General features: G+C 48.8%; 1 protein-coding gene across 2 annotated transcripts in view; it reads right to left on the reverse strand.

Annotated features, from left to right (window-relative positions):
* Positions 1–15,607, reverse strand: part of BAZ1B (bromodomain adjacent to zinc finger domain 1B) — a 49,638-nt gene extending 34,031 nt beyond the window's left edge. Inside the window, exons 1-6 of one of the 2 annotated variants that reach the window (XR_010616026.1) lie at positions 15,349–15,607; positions 8,469–8,585; positions 6,232–6,376; positions 5,157–5,355; positions 1,339–1,460; positions 397–594 (exon numbers count right to left, since the gene is read on the reverse strand). Coding sequence is in view for 1 of the 2 variants with exons in the window: in XM_065695150.1 (XP_065551222.1) it covers positions 397–594; positions 1,339–1,460; positions 5,157–5,355; positions 6,232–6,376; positions 8,469–8,585; positions 15,349–15,461 (894 nt within the window). In the remaining variant the exon portion in view is untranslated. The remainder of the gene's footprint in view (positions 1–396; positions 595–1,338; positions 1,461–5,156; positions 5,356–6,231; positions 6,377–8,468; positions 8,586–15,348) is intronic. The other variant, XM_065695150.1, reaches the window with a different exon arrangement.
* Between the last annotated feature and the right edge of the window lie 622 nt (positions 15,608–16,229).

Below are 16,229 nucleotides of genomic sequence, written 5' to 3' on the forward strand. Positions count from 1 at the left end.
AAGAGCCCTCATTAGCCACCAGAGAAGACTTTACTGAAGACTGCACAATCATCAAATCCAGTGTCTGCATTAACTTCATTCTACAAAAATTGTTTTGAATTCTTTGCTAAAGACAATTACCTCAACCAAAAGCATCCAGCATCAATATGAATCCTAATGACAAATTTACAAATATTAGACCAAAACTTATAGTGGAAGGGGAGCCAAGAAGTTCCACCTTCAGCTGTGCCACCTCTCAAAGGGTCAGCCTGCAAGAGTGGACCTTCCTGCTCTGCAGCTCACTAAGCTGATGTAAGCTTTGGAGCTTACCCAACTGCCACATGAAGTCTCCACCAGGACTGTCTAACAGTGGGGAAAGGGTGAGAAAGCGAAGGAGGTACTTTTAGGAGCTCTTACCTTATGTGGGTCAAGCAAGAAGTCACTAAATTTACTGGGGAGAGCGTATTTCTTCACCAACTCATCCTCCACGACCCACGGAGCGTTCTCACATGTGCCAGCCCGGAGGGCATTATGTCGGATGAAGTACCTTAGGATCTCCTTGTTGGGAGGACGCTCTGTGCGGACTAAACTATCTGCTGGTACGTTGCTGATGATCTTGGAGATAACAGACAGACTGTTAACACTTAACTTCTAACCACATTATAAATGCATATCACGTGGCTAAAAGGAGGCAGGACTATTGTAGTGTTTCAGGCCCACAAACTTCTCACTCCTTAAAGCTCTTGTGAAGGCTCAAACCAACTTGCAGAACTGACATGCACAACAGAGAGTGGCAGGAGATTGTTAGCCAATAAAGTGAAAAATATGAGTTTATGTTGCAAATTTCTTGCCAAAGCTTCACCTCTGACCTTCCTCTGGCTGTGCTTGCTTCTGACTTAAAACACTTCACATGTTAGCGTTCATTTTGTTTTGACCTTTTTTTCCTGAGACCAGAGGTGTGAGTGGTGCTGTACTCTGTGAGGGATGCTCACTAAATTGAGGTCAGCTCTGCCTTCCATGTTAAATTAGCAAGCAGATGACAGAAAGTACCCAGCAGTGCTGGAGCTTCCCAAAGCTCAGCTACCTACAACTCTCAGAGGTACTCAGTTAGAACAATTTAACTAGTCTAACGGTCATTAACTGCCTGACCAGAGATTATCCAGTTAGCAGCAATCCCTCTAAGGCCATTGGCAGCACCACGACTCAGTGTGTGGTACTAGGGAACTGTCAGGTGTTACCATGCACAAAACCCAATTACATGTAGAAACAGCCAACAGTCTGTTACTGTACAGACACAATGGCAGTGATTAATCAAACTTGCATATTCATAATTAGAAACGATACAAACAGAGAACTCACCTTATCTTCATTTTTCAGTTTGACATCATATTTGTGTGGAAGGAATTTAGGTGGAACCCACTTCCGTTCTTCCTTCTTCAAAGAAGTGGGAAGCTTCCGAGGAGACCTACGCGCTCGGTCATCTGGTAAAGCAAGGGAAGAGATTCAGTGCCTTAGTACTGGAGGCATAAATAAATAAATAAATAAATAAATAAATCAAAGAATCCAGAGCATCACCAGGCGGGCACCTCACCCCCCCTGCGCACCCAGTGTTAGGTTAAACTAGAATGTCATGGAAAAAAATCCCAAATCAGGTTTTAGAATCCCAGACTGGTTTGGGTTGGAAGGGACCTTAAAGCTCATCCAGTCCCAAGCCCTGCCATGGGCAGGGACCCCTTCCACTGCAGCAGGTTGCTCCAAGCCTTGAGCACTGCCAGGGATGGGGCAGCCACAGCTTCTCTGGGCACCCTGTGCCAGCACCTCAGCACCCTCACAGGGAAGAGCTTCTGCCTGAGAGCTCATCTCAGTCTCCCCTCAGATTTTGTAAATTTGAGGTTTTAAAAATATCCTAAAGATGCAGGCTGCAGAGTCCCTAAACAGCTCCAAAGGAAGAGGTAAAACCTATCTTTAAGGAGTACAAAGGACCACTTGGAATATTTAAACCCATCTCTCTACAGCTGGTAAGCTGCAAGTACCTAGGGAGAAAATGGGAGAAAGGGAGAAAATGTCTGTAAGATTCATTAAGGGGAGAGAGGTTTCATAACCTAACCACAAACCTGTCCAGGGAGCTGCTGCTGAGTCCTACCTGCCTCTGCCATGCCATACTGGAAATAACTCTACTGCAGGAATTACTGGCTCTAAATTAAAGTAACTTTTACAAGCATTTAACTTTGGTGGCCACAGAGTTTTTCAGTTCTGAGCCCCATGTGTACAGGCTCGTTTAGCTTGAGATTTTAAGCATATTCATACAACCAGCCTCTTTATTCTCAAGAGAGATGTAACTGAAGGACATCACCTCGCCAGCTGGTGTTCAGTCTATTATTTCTATATTCAGGTTGCAAATGTTAATGATTTCGGACAAAAATCCAAGCTTACTGAAGGAAGCAACCCCCAGATGTTTCTCTGTTTGTGGCTATGACACAAAGAGAACACTAAAGCAAGCATGAGAGATGAGAACAATTATCTAAGTACATGCAGAATATAAGTAGATGGTAGACCAAAGTCAGGCTTTAAAATAAATAAATAAGAATTTGTCACATTCTAGGCCTGAGAGCGCTTAAGCTTCAGCAGCATTATAGCTTTCATGGTATAAAACCAAGTTCTATGGTTTTATATGGTTTTTATATGGTTTTATGCCCCCTGCCTTCCAGAATCACTCACCTCAGTTAAGAAACAGATTACAAATGTTATATAAATGTGCAGGTACTTTCCCCATTAGTGTTGCATTTCAGATAATGCAAAGTGGAAATCTCTGCTCCAAGCATCACTCATTTTGGAAGTCTTCCCACTCAGTAGTTTTTCTTTAAGATACCCCCCCCCCCCCCGGAATTTTCTAACAGTGATAGTACACGTGAAAGGCGATGAATCCTCTCATCACAAGTCAGGCTGAGGAGTAACTTTTGCCTACTTTGGTTCCCCATTTGTATTAAAAAATCTTGGTAAATTCACAATCACTGCACTATGTTTCTCTGCTCAACGGCACAACAGAAGTTGCATAAAGGATACTTGAAGCTCTGTCAAAGTCTTACTTTCAGAGATCTGCCTCCACATCTTCTAAGTGGCTGAACCTGATCTTCACTGGATGCACGTGCCACGCATAAGCAAGTTCTTGCCACAGGCCTGTGCATGACCTCTCCTGCAATTTACTTTCTAGATTTTAGAAATAGGGGTGACATCAAATCCCATCAAACAGCACCTGGACACTCAGAGCTGGGGAAGAAGAAACCACTGCATGCTTCTTTCTGCAGTTACCTCACAAAAAGTGTATTGTACTTCATTTGCTGTTGAATTCCATTGCAGCAGAACTTACAGTCACTACACTACATGAAGCTCAGAGAACATCCATGTGCTGGAGTCTCCTATTTTCCACTTATTCAGGATTTTTCCAAGGCAGTATTAGCTCCAACTACAGCTCAAGCTGCAGAACCTGCCTTCAGTAGGGCATTTCTGCCAATTTCTCAGAGTTCACTCCCTAAGCAGCTGAAAATACAAAGCCACTTCAGACTGCACATATGATGCAATGAAGCTGGTATAAAGCCTTATTTTGGGTTTCTGAAGCACAGCAGACTCCTAACCAGAACGAAGAGCTGAAGCTCGCTCTGCTCCTTTTCTCCCCTCCCACCAAGCCAGCTAATTTGATACCAGCGTTAGCAGAAATGCTCAAGGCAGCCCTGCCCCCTTGTGTGTGCACAGGAGAACACAGCTTCTACACAGAGCCTGTGCAGCAAACTCATGTGGTGACCTCAACCCATATGACCAGTGGTCACTGCTTTTACTGACCATGTTAGGACCTTTCTGGCACCCAAGATCTGAAAACACCAAGGATCATCTTTTCTGGCAAGGGCAGGACAGTCCAAGTTTAGAGACGTGACTAAACACACAGGTCAGATCATCAGCTGAGCCAGAAACTGCAAACAACACAGGAATTCCCAATCCTGTGGAATTCTTTCCATCTCCAAGCACTCCAATGGCACTGCCTGCAAGAACCCAGCTGAACACAGCTCCTCACAACAGGCACACCAATGGACAAAATATAATGGTTGACTTAATTCCCAAGCCCCAAAATGCTGCTATAAATTTGGTCAACAATCATTTTTAAAGTAAAAGGTACTTCCCAGGCCTTTAATGACGTAGTACAAGAGAACAGCTCAGATTAGCCCCCCCACCCACAAGCCCTACTACTGTTTCAAAGGATAAGACCAGACTGCTTCTGCAACATCTGTTTTTCCCCTTCCTGGTTATACAGAGGACTGCAGTGAAATCAGAACAGCTCAGAACTTCTTTCAGCACCCACCAGCAACAGCTGACAATTATTAAGCTTGGCAGAACTTGTCTTCCACTCCTGACTTTGCTATGAGCTTGCTGGGCTATTTCTGAGTTTCCTCTTCTGCATATCAGAGAAGGTTATGTGCACCTTCCCCAGATGCAGAAGTGGCCGTTGACAAATGTAAATGGTTTATTAAACAAGTAATAAATGCATCAAAAGGACTGCAACCTGTCTGGGTCCTTAGTCCCAACCGTAGTGACCGTAGGGTCACTATGACAATGTAGTCCCAACGTAGGGACCGCAGTGACAGGACAAGGGGTAACGGGTTCAAACTTAAACAGGGGAAGCTTAGACTGGATATAAGGAAGAAGTTCTCTACTGTGAGGGTGGTGAGGCACTGGAATGGGTTGCCCGGGGAGGTTGTGAATGCTCCATCCCTGGCAGTGTTCAAAGCCAGGTTGGACACAGCCTTGGGTGTCATGGTTTAATGCAAGGTGTTCCTGTCCATGGCAGGGAGGTTGGAACTAGATGATCCTAAGGTCCTTTCCAACCCTAACTATTCTATGATTCTAAAGACCACCTAGTTCCCCACCTAATCACCCTCACATAGATTTCAGTATTACACCCTAGAATGACGGCACATGTTCTGCTTTGAACCAGGCAAGAACAGCTGAGAGCCAACAGCACTGATGCCACCAAAGCTGCACCATCATTAGTGACAATCACAGAATTTTTCAACACATAACACTACTTAAACATCCCAGACAATATTCACAGCCCAGTCCCAGGACGTACGTAAGTTCAAATACTCACTTCCAGGTGCTATCTACTGGCATGCTATCTTACTACTTACTCATACTTTCCCTCCTGTTGTCATCCTCCTTCAAGATAGCTTCCTTCTGGTTGTCCTGTGCTGCCTGGCTGGAGTTCTCTTTGTCACTGGATGGGGAATCACAGGCTCCATCAGATTTCTTTTCCGAGGCCTCTTCATCAACCTTCTCCAGGGGATGTATCTTCACAACTTTGACAGGCAACATTTTCTCCTTACCAACCTGCAAGGCAATAGTGATGAAAACTGAACCTGAGCAAAACACATGAACTAATGAGCTTTAAACACTCCAAGGAAGGAAGTATGCAGCCAGGACTACCTACAAGCCATAATTTGGCAAAACACTTAACTGCCATCCTTCCTGAGGAAGGACGATCCCTCTCATGAGGCAATTACAGGGTTTCTTTCTACTACTCCTACCTGGAAGTTCTGTACAAATTGTTAAGAAAGAGAGAACTGCCAACCCTCAAGTTCTTCCAGTGTTTGATGATGCTACTTTCTCAGTCTGAGGAAAGAGTATGTCCACGGTGCAAGCTTGCTCTTTCAGCAGCCCCAGTTGAGCGTATGTTTCAGACAGACTGCCAGCACTTTATACCTTTCCCTTATTTTTAACAAGTTTGAGTTTTCCCCACAATTCCCAGCTCCAGAGGGATTTTTCCAACTGTTAGGGCATGGAGACTTGCAAGCAGTTGACTTCAAGCTACATTACTTTAGGACCACTGCTCCTCCTGGGAACACATTAGAGCAGGTTATGGCAGGTGATAATTTTTAACTTCCTCTAATTATGTATTTATATATACTTAAATATGTACAAAGACCATCACACATTTAAGCAGTATAATAAACATATCTCTATTTCCCTACACACACACAGATCAGCCATTTTCTTCTTGCCATCAGTATAGGTCATCCACTTGCTTCTGCTTATAGAACCATTCTGCACTCAAAAGCAGGTGCTGTCACGGGGATTCTACAGAAAAGAAACTGTCACCATCTTTCTGATGATGTGACTAACACATCCTTCCCATCTCCTGCCTTTAGATATCCAAAAGGAGCTCTGTGCAAAAAGCATGGGATAAAATAGAAAACAGATCCTTACCTCAAAGTCACACTCTTCTCCCACTGCAAATTTGGTCATGATCTCCAGCCAAGCAGCATCCACCAACTTTTCCAAAGATACAGTGTTGTGGTGGACTATTTCCAGTACCAGTTTCTCATACCAGATGGGGAACTCCTCCTTCAAGCTGAGCAAGCACAGAAGTTTTCATTGTTCCAGCAATAAAAGCCAAACTGCAGAGCCACCTCCCATTTCACAATCCGGGAACACTAACAGCCAGGACAATCTTGGAGGCAGATGCTGCATTAGCATGCAAACATCCTTGGGCTTTTGCTGCCCTTCCCCAGCACCTCCCCACAGTGTTAACTGACATAACAATACGAATTGCACTCTTCCTCCCAGAAGGAACACCAGAAAGTGGTCTGGAAGAGCAGCGCTGATGGTGAACTCCTTCCTGCTGGTCACTAACTACCTCTCTACCACGCGTTAAATATACACCAAGATAGTGTAGTGCTTCTGGGACTTGTTACTTTAAGATTTTTGCTTCCAACCAACACCACCACGATGCTGATGAAGATCTGGCATTTCTTTCTTTCCGAACAGACTGCTAACTTGGGGAACAAGATAGAGGCAGGTTAACACAAACCAATTATCCTTCCAGAGAAGGATATTTTGTGTGTTTCACCACATCATTATCGTCAAATGTTTTCACATAGAGAAAAGAAAGGACAGTTACAAATTGACCTGACTGATTTTCTTTCTAGAAGATCAGGTCTCGGCTGACAGAAGACTGTGAAATCTATTGCATAAAGCTTTCTGGCTAAAAAGGCCATTTCAAGCTACTTTAAGGAGGAACAAAATACTCCATTTTTCCAAAGCCCTTTTAGCTTTCTAGGCTCTGGGATACAGGGCTGACAATCCTCAGCTCTATCTGCTGTTCTACAACTGCCACTAGCAAATTTATCCCTTTAGCAAACTGCTAAATGAACTTTTTTCATTCAGACTTGTGTCAGGTATTCAGCAGCCAGCAAACTGCCTGGGAAGCTTTTCATCCCATTTCAAAGGGACAAAGCTAAAAATCTCATTCCACAGCCTTTTTTCCCCCCTCCATATTTAGAGAGGCTATAGCTAAATTTGCTATTGAGAATCTGCCATTTATCCTTCATTTACATTTCTCTGTGCTTTCAGAAGTGGCCAACCAACCCACCACTGTTAACCAAAACTAAGTGACACCAGACGAGTAGGCTTGGTCTCAGGATTTTAAACTAATGGAGCTAGCTCTGCACCCTCCTCTTAAAGAGGAATGTTCCAGAGGAAAGACTGACTGATGACAGTAATACTTCAACCCTCATGGGAATTAGGACTATCAGCAAACAGGTTTCTTATTTATTGCCTTTAAGGATGCAATTAACCTCAAATGATGGGAAATATCTCCTTAGGCTAAGGCTAATGAGTAGACTCTTCAAAGAGGCAGTAGAATATTTCATCCTTCAGCAGTACCACCGACCATCTCCCCAGCTTAAACCCAGGGAAAAGCAGTCACAGAAGTCCAAGCCACCAGTTCACCATTTGTTTGGCATCACACCTACAACTTGGCGATCACACATCAAGTTACAGACCTTGTTTCAGCCAAGGCCTTGCACCTTTACAGAAAATTCACTTCTATGGCATGAGTGACACTGGATCTCAACCAGGGCTTCAGGCCCAGTGCTGCGTGCTAGAAGGGAAGGTCAGGGCCATGGCAGCCACTGGAACACTCGTGGGCTGAACAGAGCAATTATTTTCCTTTATTCTTTATGGTTTCAAGTAGAGCAGATCCCCAAAAGAGCACTCCAAACTATTTTTTTTTATTTAGCACAACAACTGGTTCCAATGCTGATCTGGAAACCCCAGTTATAGCTGTGGCCCTGGCTAATAGAATACTTCAACAGCCTCTTTTTACTGCATTTTTACTTTAGCTCCTTCAAGATTCACTTTTTTTCCCTCTCTAAAAAATTCCCATTACTCGAGGGACTTTAAAATATGCCAAGCACCACATGCTGAACTATTTTGGTTTAGTAATACTACAATACAGCACTAAATAAGTACATTAACTCAACTACATTAGTGATGCTATCAAATTTGGACTTAACTTGCTTTCACCTCCAGAATCTAGTCACAGCCAGTAAAAAGCTACTTACCTCAGCTCCTAAGCCAGCAACCACATATCATTCCCAAGCCCACAGTTCTGCCCCAGTGCCTGAAGATAGACACATACCAATTTATTCTTTGGTACTTACAGCTCAGCAACTTCCTGCTCCTCCTCCCAAGCCTCTTTGTGCGTCAGCTGGCTGCTTCCTGTGCTCTTGCACGTCCATATGCGTTCACTGTACCTCTCCAAACGGGCTTCATACTCTCTGTAGAAGTGGCAGCTCAGGAAAACAGGACTTATGCAGTGGAGAGCACGATCATAACAACACAGGAAAACCAAATTCCGTTAAACCCTTAATATTGGGCTACACCAAGGCTGAGGACTGCTGTCATACAGTTTGACCCTGTGTCTACCACAGAGAAGCTGCTCACATCAGACAGGTTTTCAGACCAGAATGCCCTAAAGCTCTCAGCACTGAAATGCCCATCCTGTTCACCAAGCATACAGAAGGTAACACACCATCGTCATCAGTTCAGCTGGACTGCACAAGAGGAATACATACGACTGAATGTCCTGTGACATTGCTAAGTTACTTCTCAGTTTTCCAGGCTGATTGATCGGAAAAAGCACAAACAGTACCAGAGGCACATGTAGGAGTCATGGCACTGACTGCTGCTAAATGCCTGACAATAACAGGAAACTACTACTACTAATGCCTGAGGGCAGTGTTACAAACACTAGACGCAAACTACCACTCCACCCAGCACGCAAAATCCTTTGAGGAGGAAACCCAAGGGCTTTGTAACTGAAATCACATGGAAGTTCACCTTTCCTTTGGCTTCCAACAAGAGCAGCCTCCTGCACCAGCACAACATGAGGACCTTTCTCACCAGCTACATGACCTGCTGCCCATACCACAGCAGCCTCAAGGCTGAGTTACTCTGGCTATTCAGATTAATACCCATTACTGCAGACAGCACTGTGAATGAAAGCAGTAGCTACTGTGGTGTGTCTGGAGCTATGCTCTGCCCATTTCACCAAAGCAGTAATTAAGTGGGAGTGTAAACAGATACAAGCTACCTCATACTTTCTATGGATAGCACACGTACAGGCACAGCTATCAGAAAAACCAGCACAGTATAAATCCACACCAATTTACCCAGCAGCAGTCTACTCAAGTCACCATATGCTTACCAAGAGTAATTTAAGTGGAGAAATCATGGGAGAAGTACGAGCAGCATCCTTCCCCTCTCCTGCACTGCACTCACCAGCAGAGACGCAGGCACGGTGCACAAAGCATGCTTGTAACAGAGCAGCAGCTCAGCCCGGCACAGCACAAGTGCTAATTATGAGTCTTTGTGCGAATGAGCAGATTGCTCTATGCTCCTTTGAAGGCACAGCCACAGCAACTGCTCACTGTGTCTCACATACAGACCCATAGAATGGTCTGGGTTGTAAAGGACATTAGGATCACCCAGTTCCAACTCCCTGCCATGGGCAGGGACACCTCACACTAAACCATGGCACCCAAGACTCTGTCCAACCTGGCCTTGAACACTGCCAGGGATGGATCACTTACCACTTACCTGGGCAACCTATGCCAATGCCTCACCACCCTCACAGTAAAGAACTTCCTCCTCATATCCAACCTGAACTTCCCCTGTTTAACTTTGAACCCATTACCCCTTGTCCTATCGCTACAGTCCCTGATGAAGAGTCCCTCCACAGCATCCTTATAGGCTCCCTTCAAATACTGGCAGCTGCCCTGATGTCTCCACGCAGCCTTCTCTTCTCCAGGCTGAACAGCCTCAACTTTCTCAGCCTGTCTTCATATCGGAGGTGCTCCAGCCCCTGATCATCCTCCTCATGGCTTCCTCTGGACTTGCTCCAACAGCTCCATGTCCTTCTTATGTTGAAGACATCAGAACTGCACACAATGCTGCAAGTGGGGTCACAGGATTGCAGAGTAGAGGGGCAGGATCACCTATGTCTTTCAAGAAATTAAAAAATCCCACCAAAATTAGTTGCACTAAGATTCCTATTTGGAAATTACAACTCCAACAAAGCCAATTTTCCTTGATATTTCTTCACAGCCCCACAGGAAGGCACAGTAAGGTGCAGAAGCTATACTGTGGACCGTGATATACAGGTACCTTTCACAGCAACTGATGCTACACAAGACCATGAGCCAGGAACAGACCCAACTCCAGAGGAAGCTGTACTGATGGAGCATTCCCTCATCCTGAAACAGGTCTTAAACCAAGGAGAAACCCCACAGCTCCCCAGCTCACTCTGCTTGTGGAGTCTCCTGCTCATCAGCAACCTGACAAGTCATCTCCCATAAAGCCTCAAGCTCTCAGGCCAATCCTTACCCCTCCCAGAGCTTTCAAAGATGCTTAAAGTCTCCCTAGAAACACCCTAGAGGTGCTGCAGGGCAGGAAGCACATCATGGTGGTGGGGTGACGGCAAGGAGTAACCACAGCTCAGAGAGGAACCCATCCGCACAGCGCCACTGACCAGACCAGAGGTGTGTTTTTAACCAGTCTCTGTAGCAAGACTGAACGAGGAGGCAAAATAAATAAATAAAAATCCAACAAAAAAACAGGAGTCTCCCCCTGTCATTACAGCAATTAACCACTTTCATAATGACTAAACTGCAACCACAATGCTGCTCCTTCCTATGACTTGCCCACAAAAAGAAGAGTTAAACGCAAATTCAATCCTCACAGCAAACAGGAGCCTAAACACACAGAAACGGTGGTGTTCATCCTGTAGCCCCACCTCACCCCCAGGCTTCCCTTCTGCATGTCTGGGGACACCATCAATGCGGAGGGCTCACAGCTGCTGCAACACAAGCGCTGGGGGAAAGACACTTCCTCAGGGCCTGAGGTGCTGCTGCCTTCACAGACTTCAGTAGTCTTAACTACAAACAAATATCTGAAATACGGCTGGGAAATAAAATTATGGTCTACTTCTCTTTTACGAGTTTATCAACATTCTTCTCTCTACACCTGTGAGGAAATCCCTTTCCTTCCAGCAAGGAGAGCCAATAAATGCTGATCTCCAGCTGGAATGGAACTGAAAGATACACTTCTTCCTAACGTCATTTCCCAAACTGACAGAACTTTCCCCTCCTTATGCACACCTCTGAGAACAAGCTTAACCACACTATACCAGGACCCATATTTTTCAGATCAACACCAAACTCAAAAGCCTCAGGTACAGCAACTTCCCTTTCCAGCCCAGCTCTTCCTCTCACATGCAATTCAATTCCACCTAGCTGGTCTGACACTGACCCTGGACACATTCCTTGCTCAAGCTTCAGTCACACCTACAGTGCCCACCCTGCTCTGGGCTCTGCCATGAGCTCCCTACGCCAGGTTCTGCTCCGAATCCCTGGGGAAGCACAAAGCCAAAAGGCAGGAGGATGCTTTTGCACAGTTTAATCTCGCTCAGACTTTCCACTCCACATGTGCTGTTTGTCCTTTCCACTTGGATTGAAAACAAACCCCAGAATGTTCAGCAGGTCTGACTCAGTACTACGGCTGGTGTGCCACAACCAACCCATCTCCACACACATTTGGAGCTGCCATTGCCACAGAGTCCCAACACAGTAATAAATAACAAACCCTGGACACCAGCTTGTGAATGTTCCCCCAAAAGCCATCAGTAACACACGTGTTAAATTAAACAGCTGACTACCCACTGCATAACAGTTAACACACCACATCTGTTTGCATCACGCTGAAGATCACTTAATGCTGAAAGGCAGAAAACATAGAATAAAAACAAGGGACCCTTTTAGGGAAAAAAAGTCATGTTTAAAAGTAAACAAGCCAACCACACACAAGCAGCTATGAAGCAGATTTGAAGTTTACTTCTTCCTGGGTAACTGATCCTCTCCCAGAAATGACTGTCAACTCCAAAATAGCTTTAGAGCATCTCAATTGTTTCCACCTTACCTAAGGCAGCAAACCTACCCAGAAGGCCAGCACTGTTCCAAGACACCACTTCATGGGGGGGGTGGCAAAGCTGTTCTAGAAGTGCAGAGCTTTGGTGCTGTCATCTTTCAGTCAGAGTTTAACTGGCAGGTACCACAACAGCCTTGAACCTATAGGCCACAAGCAGCCAAATTCCTTATGTTCTCTGTGCTGCTTATCACAGAGAACACTAAAAGCAGACAGCAAGCTTTTATCTGAGGAGGAAAGCAGGACAGCTTCCTCACACGACACTGACGGCTGAAGGAAAGCTTTGCCTGGAACAGTCCCTTCTTGCTGCTCCAGGCTGGTTTGCTCTCAGAACCAAGCGTTTCCCTTGAGCTGGCAGCACTGTCTTCCAAATCACATCCAATACAGAATACACACACACACTGCAGCAGCCCCACGCTGTTTACTACGGAACAAATGCGGCATCTGGCAGGCATCAGATGGTCAGCACACGTGCCACAGACAGGCTGCACAGGTGACGTGAACCTGACAAGGCCATACCCTGCATGAAGCATTTGCCTGACACCTCACCTACCCCAGAGCAGGCTGACAGAGCTCCTACAAGAATGAGTCCACCTCCAGCCTCCCAGTGACCCACCCGTCCACAGCCACACAACCAACAGCGCTTGCACCGAGTCTGACCTGATAGGCCAAAGGCTCCACCGGCAAGCAGTGCGCTCTACACAAGATGGGTTCTCAGATTTTCAGGGGATTTGGCAAAGGAAGCCACGGGAAGCTACAAACAAATATGAAACTGAAATGAACATCTGAGCTCTCATGACCGTGTTATCACAGAATCCCAGACTTGCTTGGGATGGAAGGGCTTAAAACTCACCCAGTTCCAACCCCCCTGCCATGGGCAGGGACACCTTCCACTAAAGCAGGGTGCTCCAAGCCCCTGTGTCCAACCTGGCCTTGAGCACTGCCAGGGATGGGGCAGCCACAGCTTCTCTGTGCACCCTGTGCCAGCACCTCAGCACCCTCACAGGGAAGAATTATCCATCTGTTCACTGCTGCTGGACATGCTCCTGATACATGTCCATGGGGCAGACGTCTCCTCATATGCAAAACCCCAATCTTAATTTTTGGTTCAACCTAAACTACAGCTGCAAATCCTAACAAAAAGAAAAAAGTCTTCAAAACTTTGAATGTCTTCCAAATCCCTCATTTGCAGCTGCAGGGTAAGGATGGGCGCATCCTTTGGGGGAAGAGCTGATCAACCACTTTTCAAGGCGCAAAATCAGACGTCCAGGAGACTCTGTTTCTCAAGGCCTCTGCACAAATGGCACAAGCATGGTTAGGACTCATGTACCTCTCTGCAGGCTGTTCCCATCACCAACATTCCTTCCTCTACGCTATCGAGGACAGACAGACGTGACCAAAAACCCCTCCAAGTCTTCTTCAGGTTACATTTCCCTTCAACTGACTCACTTGCAATTTTCTGTTCCACTTTTTGCCTGGCATATATTATATACAGCCAACAAAGCAAGACAGAAACCCAACATTACTTAGTTTCTCTTTTTAGCTTCATGTCTACCTACCACAACGAACTTTCCAGAACGTGCTAGGCTGCCCGCCTCCCACAGCACCCTATGAAGTACTTTCTCCAAGCAAAGAGCATCTCTCTAGAACCGCAGGGCTTACACTGGTTCCCTCTTTCCTTCTGACCCTGCAGCTAATACCAGCCCCTCTGAGATGAGAAACCACCCCTCTCTTCCCTTAATTATTAATACCATGCAAGTGTCTGCAGAAACACGTCCTCCTCCACCTACTCATGGATCCACAAGAGCCATACCACCGGGCCAGCGCTCTCAGGAAGTGCCCTACAACTCCTCAGTGCTGTCCCTACAAGGCAGACAAACCTCAAAGCCACATTTTCTTTCACAAAAGTAGTCAACAGGTTTAATCTGAGTCTCTTTGATCAGTGATCACTCTTCAGAGCAAAAGGCAGAGCACAGGTTTCCTCCTGGTCACATGGATGACGGAGCTTCTTTCAGTTTGCGCATACCACAATAGCAGGCTTTGGAGTTACAGACAGAAAGCTTTCATTTCAAATAGTGCTGAAAAGCAAGTATCTAACCCTGTACCCAAGAGCATTTTACTGGGCTGAATGCACTACCGATGCTTATCTGCGTTAAGAGGTGCATTTCTTCTTCCAAAGCTCCCTAAACCTTCTTAGAGGCTTCCACCAGCTGTTGTTCATCTGAAGGCACAAGACACTCTCTAGCAAAAGGCCCTGTGTAAGTTCTGGAGCCCCTTTGTCTCCTGCACCGCCAAGACCTCCGAGGTACATCCCTGTTTAGGTTCACGCATTTCTCCCGCTCCCAGTCCTTCAGATTTAGGTCCCAACGCACCCCCTGCCCAGGCTGCCCACACAGCGGTCTGCAGCGACCTGGACTGTGGCTACCTCCGCAGGTGCTCGCCGCCTGCACAGCTACCGGCCAGGCCCAAGGCTGCTTCCTGCCGCTGTCACACGCCGACCCGCGAGGAAAGGTAGTAAGTAAGGATGGGTTTCATGTAAAAGCGGCCAAGAGGGAGAGGCTCCGTCGGGAGCGAAAGCCTGGGCTGTCCACAGACGAGCTGCCCCTTGCTGCGTCCCTCTGCTCCTCAGGGGGGTACGATGCCGCCCCCCACCACCCGGCTGCACCCCGCGGGACCGGTTCCGGCGCTAACTGCGTTAGGGAGCCCCGTCCCTTCCCAGAGGTGCCAGCTGCACACACCGGAGCCCCGCTTCCCGGCAGCCGTCACCCCTTCGCCGCCCTCCACTCCGCCCCAGGGCGCCCCGGCCCCGCTGTAACCGCCCGGAGGCTCGTCCTGAGCCGGGGCAGAAACTTGCCACGGAACAACCGCCCCGCCGCCGCCATCCCGCAGCGCCCCCGGCCGCGGGAGCCCCGGGAGCGCCGCAGAGCCCGGCTCCGCACGCGGCACCGCCGGGTCCGCTCGGCCCGGGGGCTGCCGCCGCGGGCGATGACAGCGGCGCGGCCGGAGCCCCGCGACCTCCCCCCCCCCGCCCCGTCCCCGTCCCCCGCGCCGGGCGGATACTCGCGGGTGCGGAAGGCCTCCTGCGTGTGGGGGATGACGAACCGCTCGCCGGGCTCCCCCGGCGGCAGCGGCCTGGCCAGCGGGAAGGGCTTGCGGCCCAGCAGCGGCGCCATGGCGGGGCCCGCCCGCAGCGGCCGAATCCGCGCGACGACCCCGGCGGCGGAGCCCGGGCGGGAGGATTGAAAAATGGCGGGAGATTCCCCTCCCCCCGCGGCGGGCGGCGGGACGGGCCTGGCCGCGCGCACCGCAACCTGCGCCCGCCCCCCAGGGCCCGCCCCGCCGCCGCCGATCCGCGAGCCTATTGGCGGGCCGCGAGCGCTGCCGGCTCTCGGTTGGCTGCACCGCCTGCCAATCGCTGCGGCTCGCCCCGCCCGCCGGAGCAGCGAGCTGGCCTGCACCGCGCGCGAGGTGAGAGGTCGCGTTATGTAAGCGGCAGGGAGCGCGGCGCCATTTTGTGTCCCCGTTATCCGCCCGCCCCCCTTCCCGCGGCGGCCAATCAGCGCGCAGCCACGCCCCCCCCGCCCATCCGGGTACCGCGGCCAGGCCGCGCGCCCAGCTTTGTCCTTCGCGGCCCGCTCGTGCTGCCACCGCCTCTTAAAGGGGCAGTGGCGCGCGGGGCATTGTGGGCCGGCGGCGGGGCCGCGGCGGAAGGGGCCGGGCTTGGGCCTAGCGCCCGCGGGGCTGTGGAGCGGCGGTGGCGGCGGCTGTGCGGGCAGTGGGGGCCGCCCCGTGTGCGCGGCGGCCGCGGCTCCGCGGAGCGTTGCTGGCTGGCTCGGTGCCGCGCCGGCGCTGGCCCTGGCCCCGGTGCTCCGTGCCCGTCGCGGGGGGGAGGGGGGGGCGCAGGAGGCGGAGGCCCGTGCCGCTCCTGCGGAAGGAGGGAG

This window comes from Lathamus discolor, chromosome 14 (assembly GCF_037157495.1).
Source record: "Lathamus discolor isolate bLatDis1 chromosome 14, bLatDis1.hap1, whole genome shotgun sequence".
Taxonomy (NCBI): Eukaryota; Metazoa; Chordata; class Aves; order Psittaciformes; family Psittacidae; genus Lathamus; species Lathamus discolor.